The sequence below is a fragment of the Herpailurus yagouaroundi genome, unplaced genomic scaffold (assembly GCF_014898765.1).
Source record: "Herpailurus yagouaroundi ecotype Mexico unplaced genomic scaffold, PumYag 181, whole genome shotgun sequence".
Classification (NCBI taxonomy): domain Eukaryota; kingdom Metazoa; phylum Chordata; class Mammalia; order Carnivora; family Felidae; genus Herpailurus; species Herpailurus yagouaroundi.
Genome location: NW_024412412.1, coordinates 31984917 through 31993428, shown reverse-complemented (window position 1 = coordinate 31993428; position 8512 = coordinate 31984917). Strand labels below are relative to the sequence as shown.

At 41.1% G+C, this 8512-nt stretch overlaps 1 protein-coding gene across 2 annotated transcripts in view; it reads right to left on the bottom strand.

Annotated features, from left to right (window-relative positions):
- Nucleotides 1-5019: 5019 nt before the first annotated feature.
- EBF2 (EBF transcription factor 2) overlaps nt 5020-8512 on the bottom strand; it is a 203550-nt gene continuing 200057 nt past the window's right edge. For both annotated transcript variants that reach the window (XM_040490239.1, XM_040490238.1), the window contains one exon: nt 5020-7912. In XM_040490239.1, coding sequence (XP_040346173.1) covers nt 7881-7912 — 32 coding nt within the window. In that variant the 3' untranslated portion in view covers nt 5020-7880. The remainder of the gene's footprint in view (nt 7913-8512) is intronic.

Below are 8512 nucleotides of genomic sequence, written 5' to 3'. Positions count from 1 at the left end.
ATATATGTATAGGTATATATACTCCTTAGCCATGTATATTTTTATTGATGTAATCTTGCGTAAATCACTGCATTGAGTCTTGTCTCCTCAAGTGCAAACCAAGGACAACCATATATATGTATACGTATACATATGATATACATGTGAATACATGTGTATACATATATACATATAGTTGCTTTTGGTTTGCATTTGAGGAGATAACGATTTAATGCAGTGATTTAATAAAGATTGCATAGCTAAGGATGATAGAATTTGAATCCAGATCTCTGCATTCTAGCCATTTCCATTTTATCATACCATGTTCTGTGCATATAATTATATAATCTATGGAAAATAGAATTTTACTGTTCCAAGTGGGATCAGCTTTAGGGAAATAACCAAAAGCACTGATGTGCCATTTCAACATATTTCCAACATTCAGGCCATGGGTCCCTTTTTGTATATTTTTTCATTGAAACAAATTCCAGTAGTAGTTTTGGGAATTACTTGTATCTTATTATTTGTATTTGACTATTTGAAATCATCCAGGGGAGAAGATGAAGAATGTGGCCATCGGCCTGGGCCACAGGAGCTGGTTAGCAAGGGGAATCTATAAGGTCAAAGGTAGAATGGAGGGGTTCGTAGCACTACGCAGCAATCCCTTTTTCTTGAATTACTATGGTTCGGAGAATACGAAGCCATCAGATTAACACACTATCATAAGACCTTTCCCATCAATTCCCACTCAGAATCACTCAATAGAAAATAGGGAAATGTGAAACAGAGGCATGAATTTCATCTTGGATGAAATTAGGAAAATCGGTGACCCCAAATCACGATTTGTGAGGAAGGCATGGCAATGGCATTGAGAGTCAAACAGGACTGTGTAGAGACTGAGAAAAGATGCTTCAGCTGCTACAGTCAGACAAAGCTGGCAGGATGAGGTGTGATGATCCTAAGGTCCAAACCAATGGTCTTCTGTTGAAACGACTGGAAGTAACATATAGTCTGATGGCAGACACACCTCTGGACCCCATTTGGCAGAGGCATAAAGCACACTAGGTAAGACTGATGTGGGAAGGACGCAGGGAAGCCATGGACGTATGAAGTAGTCGGTGAGGAAGAGTAGCAGCCACTGTGAGAAAGAGCACAAGTGCTGTTTTACCTTGCCCAAGAGGAAGTAAAAGCTAAAACAAGCATCTCTCTCTTTCTCTCTCTCTTCTCTTGTACACACACACACACACACACACCCCACATCCCTCTGAAATAAGAATTCCTGCTAGCCTGTACATGGTCCTAGACCCTTCCCTTTCAAACTTCTGGCAACTAGCTGATACAGAAAAAACTCACTTTAAAGATGAGTATTATTGGGCACCTGTGTGGCTCAGTTGGTTAAGCATCCGACTTCGGCTCAGGTCATGATCTCACTGTCTGTGAGTTCGAGCCCCGCGTCGGGCTCTGTGCTGACAGCTCAGAGCCTGGAGCCTGCTCCGGATTCTGTGTCTCCCTCTCTCTCTGCCCCTCTGCTACTCATGCTCTGTCTCTCTCTCAAAAATAAACATTAACTTTTTTTTTTAAATGAGTATTATGAAGAAGGTATCAAAACATGATTTATATACATACACCAGGAGAGAAAAAAAAAAAAAAAAAAAAAGGTAGGTGATGACAACACTCACCAGAAAAAAAAAGAAAAGTTTTCACAAACCTGATGGTAATTCTGATCAAGCTCATTGCCATAATAATAATAAAATAATTTCTCTATGAAACAATAGCTCAAAGCAGAGATACAATAGCTCAATGGAAACAAGCAACACAATAGAAAGCAATGGGGTATAAGCTGGTACAGCTGATGAAAAAGTGAAGGAAAAAATAGAAGCATCTGAAAAATTATGGCCACATTTGAAGCAGTAGAGAAGAAGACAAGCATACGAATGGCAATATACAGGTACACTAAGAGTCAAGGGTGGCTAGAGAGACCATGATAGATATGAATGATGGAAACTAGAGATCCAGCTTATCAATAGCTGGAGTCTCTAGCAAGACAGACTGCAATGAAGGAACAAGGAATGTATTTTATGTTACAATTAAAGGAAAGTTTCCAAAAATGAAAGAAGCCTGGAAGCTACACCTTGAAAGGGAATGCCGTATCCCAAGGGGGAAAAAATTACACATAGCTATCAACACTAAGACAAATCACTGGACTTCACATACAGAGAAAGGCACTTTTAGGCAGGCAGATAAAAATATCAAGAGTGAGACCAACTGCCAGTTTGCATCTGTTTTCCAGGCATAATTATTTACTGTGCCCTTCTCATGGTCAGAAGTGTCTGGACTTCACCAATTATGGGATTTCCTTGCTTATATACGGGAAATTAAAGAGAGGAATGAAAAGGGAAGGCATGACTGCAGACATCCCCATAACAACATTCAATACTGGGAGTTAGCTTTAAAACAAACCCTTGTATGACGTTCTCAGAGATATGCGGTGTAACCCCAGAAATTTTATACCCAACTGAACAGCCATTCAAATAGAAACAGAGCAACCATTTTTTTAAATATGCATGAACCAAAGTAATAATTCTCCTGAGTCCTTAAATCAACTGCTGGCAAACAGTCTTCAGCTAACCAGGAAAGAAAAAAGGAACTGGGGCATTTGTGCTCCAATTTAAAATCATGATATCTTCGCATTCCCCGCAATCTGTTCCTCTTTATTCCCTATTTCGGTTAACGTTATCACAGAATCCAATTGTCTAACCAGCAGACTGGGACTTAATACCAGCCCCCTCTTCTCCCTCATTCCCACATCTAATCAGTCTGTAGGTCCTGTCAAACTGCAAGGCTCACTCTCAAATCTTTCCTCTACTTTCCATCTCTATTGGCAATCCTTAGGTCAGGTATGTCACTCTTACCAGGATTATTGCGACTTCCTCCTAATTTGCAGGAGTCATTTAAAAACACTTATCAGCAGGCATGGCATAGGTACTGATCAGTCAGTATGGACACCTGCCGTAGGCACCAATACAGCACACAGGTGCATATGAGCCATCTTTCATCCCTCGCCTGCTTGGACTCCTTGCCTCCAGTAACCACTTGCTCCAATCCATAATCCACACTGTAGTTACTGTCATTTTTCTATAGTTTAAAGTGTATCGGGTCACTCCTTGACTCAAGTTCCTGTAAGAGTTTTCCGTGACCTGCTGCACAGTCCTGGGGATGAAATCCAAACTCTCTGGCATAGTCTCCAAGATCCTTTAGGACCTCGCTTCCACTTCATTCATAAAGTCTCACATTCACTGCCCCACAGCCACTCTGAACTTGCAGTTTGGTGAATGCCCTAAAAGCTCTTTGCGATTCAAGAGTGGGATCGACAAGTGTCATATCTGGAACAGAAATGGAATGCACATTTCCCTAAAAGTTCCCGATTCTGGTTCTGGAATTACATCATGAAAATCCACATGGGATAAGTTCCAGGGCCAAGGGGTCAAGCAACTGACCCAAGAGGCTACCAGCCAGAGAGGTCTCTTCTCTCTTGCTTTCTTTCCATTTTGAGATTTCTATATTTATTAAGCAACCAGCCACTTTACATCATAGACACACTTCATCTTTTTCTTTTTTTTTTTTGATTAATTGACTGACAAGATCGTCCCTAAGGAGTGGGCTCTCAAAGCGATGCTATTTCCTACCATTTGTGACAGATCAGCTACCTCTCCCACATGGAAAGGCAGAGCTGCCTCTGGGGATCAAAATTCAGTGTGTTCGTTCACTAATTTAACAAGTATTTGTTGGGCACCTCAGGCACTGAGCTCAGTGCTCCACATAAAGTGTTGAGAGAGAGATGGCCCCTGTTCTTATGAGCCTTCAGTCTAAAGTAGACAACAAATGAATCCAAATCATGACAAGGACACAAGCAGAGTTCAGTTAAAGAGAGTAAGTGGGAAACCTGCATGATCAGAGGTCGGCCAAGGCCTCCATGAGCACAGGATACTTGATCTCAGGCCTGAAGGACGACAAGACACCAGGCTGCAAAGAGCAAGATCTTCCCCGTGAGAAGATCAAGGGCAAGCACGGTCAAGGCAGAGAGATAGTCTTCACAGAGAAAATCAGAACTGAGGTGACTTTCTCAGATTAGTGCTTAGAGATACCATCTCATCCACGCATGCAAGGAACGCGGTTTACGTGGTTTCAAGAAACTATACCCTTGTAGACAGAAAGGAGATAATCCAATCATGAGTATGCTTGTGAACAGTCTGCTTGAAAATGACATTGAGGAGCACATTCACCGAAATGTGCTTTATGAATTTCCCTTTACATGTCTCTGTTTGTGACGGCCTTCCATCTGCAGCATTCACTATCAACCTCTGCCACAAAATTCCTACCATTCTTTGAAGGCCCTTTCAGCCCTGCCTCCCCCCATAGAACCTTCTCTGACCACTCCAACCCTCTGTGATTGCTGTCTTCTCCGAGTTCCTGCAGCCCTTCTATATTCCTGTATGAGCTATTCTCTATGGATTATTTCCTTCCAGGGGCATGCACCTTGCTCTCTTCCTATGACTTAAGACTGGCCTCGAGCCTTTGTGTCCAGCCTCCAAATCTTGACCCAGTGTCTGATGGGTCAGTTATAACATTTGTTCACATGCAGTTTCAAACTTAAGTAGACCACCCACCTACCTCAAGAATTCCATACAGCCAAAGTCCAACCCAGGAAGTAGGATCCTTCTGAGTTTTTATGAAGGAATTTGACCAGATGGATACATAAATAAATGCGTACAGAAAAATGACCTAAAGTCATACATATTCTCTCCTGCAAGTGAGAACCTCAGAACACTTTCCATGTAAGCAAAAGCTGTAGTAAGATTTCCTCAACCAGAGCTCAGGGACTAATAGTTATGAGAAAATCCGCAAACATAAGAACAAATCCCAAACTATTTTTTTTGCACTTCAGGGGGGAAAAAAAAGGCAAAGTTCCAATCATTTTTACAGTACAAAAATTTTATTTTTTGTTAGGATAATTTAAAGTTTAAAACTGAAGTAGACGTATTCATTTTACAAACAAGATATTCTTTAATAAGTAAGACCATTAAAAACAGTAAACAAAAAAGCTGTCTTTACAAAAAGCTCTGTGCATAGCAACTTTATACTGTATATAACTGACAAAGCAAAACGATAAAAGGAAACTATACAGTTTGAAAATGAGATCTTACTGTACAAAAGGTAGAGAAGATAATGGTTTTTAAACCATGCATATTGAAATGTGCAAAGAAAAACTGGAAAAAATATGATGCTATAACAAAAAAATGAGATAAATAATGAAGTAAATTGTCCCTTTAAATGGAAAATCTTACACAGCTCCTCTTACAAAGATAGGATAGAATTTGTAGTTACCTATAGAAATACTCGTATTCCAAGTGGCACAAAAGTAACCTGGGACTGGAATGACTCAACAGCAAGACTGAAGAGGAGAGAGTAGCTTTGTTTTTAATTTATTAGTACACTAAAAATAATCCGTACACACATTTGTACAATTAAATAGATCTGTCGCTGCCAAGGTTCTAGCTGAATGGTCAAGGATGTCTGGTATTTAGTTACACACATTTTTCGGTGTCAAGCTATCAACAAATTCTACAATCATTTTGAAGACAGTACTCCACTCATCTTCATGCAAGAGCAAAATTCACAGATTCTAAAAGCAATGCTACTTAAAAAAACATTTCCTTATGTTGGATTGGCTCGAATCCAGGTCTAAACACACTTAGTTTTGTTCTGCCTTCACTTTTGGATGGTGGTGTTTGTATTCCACACACTCTTCCTCTTCGATCAGAATTTTCACAGGGAACTTTCTCTGGTGCGTTCCCTATGTTTTGGTGCTGTAAGCCCTGACTATGAAGGACTGTCAGCAGTAATTATAAGCATGCCAAGTTTCTAGAATCTTGGATTCTCATGTGCATAGAAATAATATTTGGGTCATATTGAGTAATTCCAGAATGGATTGAAGGCAGGTAAGACCGTTGGGGGCTGGACAGCTGTGGGCAGGTATCAATGGGGCAAACAGAAGGGAGGTGGGATTTGTGAAGTCACTAAAATTGGCTCAGATGCACTGAAGATGTGTTTCCATGAGAGCTGCAACAATTTCTGATGTTAGAACCCCAGACCGAAATCTGTATACAGACTGTACCGTGGTACCAATGAGGCAACGAGGAGAACCCTGGCCTACAAAAAAAATGACGTCCTTACCGGAAATCCAAACGAGTCTAGATACATCTTCAGGATCACACAGACTTTCAGGACTCAGCCACTGTTAGCCGCTCCTGCAAAGTTTCCCTAAGAGCTAGTCCCAGAACTAGGAAGAGTCTGTTGCAGACCTGGGTACCAGTGCTGTTTCAGCACAGAGGCCCTTAGTCTCTGACCCTGCTAAGAATCTGGGTGTCCATCTTTTTGAACATTAGGAGAGGGATTTAGGGCTTTTAACATTCTTCTTCCACACAACCATCCCATTCTTGTCTGGAAACTGTGTTAAGTTAGATACAGATATTTTCAAGAAAGCTGAATGCCATGAAAGGGGAAAGCTGCAGAGAGAAGAAAGGACACGGACATTCTAAGACTAGTGCTTACGAGTCCAAGAAACAGGATCATCTTCCTTAAACCCTGTCTCTGAAGTTCCGTGGAGCTCATCACCTCTGTGCTCAGCCAGGTAACCAACAAGGAGGGGGCATGTGGCTCTATCAAGGGAGAATTCCAAAGGGGCCACTTGGGAAAGTCACATGGCTTTGGCTCCTCTTTAAGGCGAGACACGTCTTGCTCCGGGACGCAAAGCCTGGGACACACTAAAACATGGGAATTTTCCGCGCTGCTTGGAGGAGAGTGTTGAAAGCCAATATAAATTTTTCAAACATTCACAAAGAGTGAATACCAAAAGGGACATGTAGACTATTTAGAAAGTGGACGGAGCTGGGAATGAGTGGATGACTCTGAGTATTTGTGTACGCGCATGGACTGAATCTTTGCTTCTGCCTTGGGCTCTTCGGTAGGAATCTGTGGAAGGTACGCGTTCTTGCCCATGGGTCAATAAAATGATGGGAAAAGTGGGGGAGGGGATGCAGGAGGGGGGATAAAAGTCTAGTAAGTAACTGCAGGAATAACCACACACCTTTTAAACTCGTTACTACTTGTTTGCATCATTTTCATTTTACATCAGGAAGAGAAATTCCTCTCTCTTCCAAAAAGGTCTTAATTTCTACCTCTACTTACAATAAGTTACACGTTTATTTATTTAAATAATTGTAAAACATTTTAAAATTTTTCCCTTTTTTGTTTTTTTTTTTTTGTTTTTGTTTTGTTTTGTTTTTTAAAGAGATTAAACTATAAGCAAACACACATACAACATTTCATCATTCAGTTCAGGTTTCGTTTAAGAATGTCTTCCATGCTGGTACCCTGTTGTGTTCAATTTTTTTTTTTTTTTCTGCATAAACTAAATTGGTATCTGAAAGGCTTCATAGAAAATAGAAACTTTCAACTTTTTTTTTTCCTACAAAGAAAAACAAATAGTATCCAAAATATTAAGCATGAATTGTTTGCCAATTTTTTTTTCTTAAATATTTTACAAACATAGGAAGGTGGTTCTCATAATGTTCATAACAAAGAATTGCATTTCTGCTCTTAGCACTGACTACGTCAATGACATCTTTTGTCCTTGTCCCCAAGAGGGTCAGTTTGTGTAGCCACCATGAGAGCTATCCAGGAAGCGGGAGGCCAGGTGAGATGCGGCTCCTTGCACACCCAAATCTGTCCGTCATGTTCGTTCTGGGGCACAACTCTCCCCAAAGAGCTCATAGTGCTTTCTTCAGTATTGGTCCATCAGAGTAAGTAGTTTTGTGCTATAAGAAAGCAGTTCCTCTTCTTTACATCGGGGGCACGACAAGTCCAGTCATGGCTGCAAGGAAAGAGTGGCACAGAAATGAGACTCAGAGATGTTGACACTCGTGTCTATAACCCGGAGTGAGGGGCGGGGGGTTGGGACTGACAGAGTCTGGTACAATCCGGGGAGATGGTGCACTGATACGGGAAACCATTTTCTCCAGGTCTGGTCTAGCAGACAGCCCGGTCAGAGGCACCGAAGCCTTACGGAATCACTGACATATACACAAGGCTTGTTGAAGTTTTGTTGGGAGGCCAGGAGCTATGTTTTGTCTTGTTGTGTATCAACGGGTTGTATTCTTGACAGAACAGAGGTAAACATGTAAACTACTCACATCCTTGCATTATATTCATTTTGTAGCATCAGACTACAAAGAAGATTGTATGGTCTCAAACCAGTTGGAACAGGAAAGAAAGCTCCAGGTGCTGAGCCTATAGCGTCACTCACCGGGTGTCGTTTATGACCTGTAGGGCTTTCTATCCATCCTAGGTTTCTATCCATTCTAGCTGAAATGTGATGAGTTTTTTTCTTGTTTTTTTCTAACTAGCTCATCTTCCTTTGGTGCTTACTGCTGATACGCGATGCTCGTTCACTAACAAAATGCTGATCCCCTGG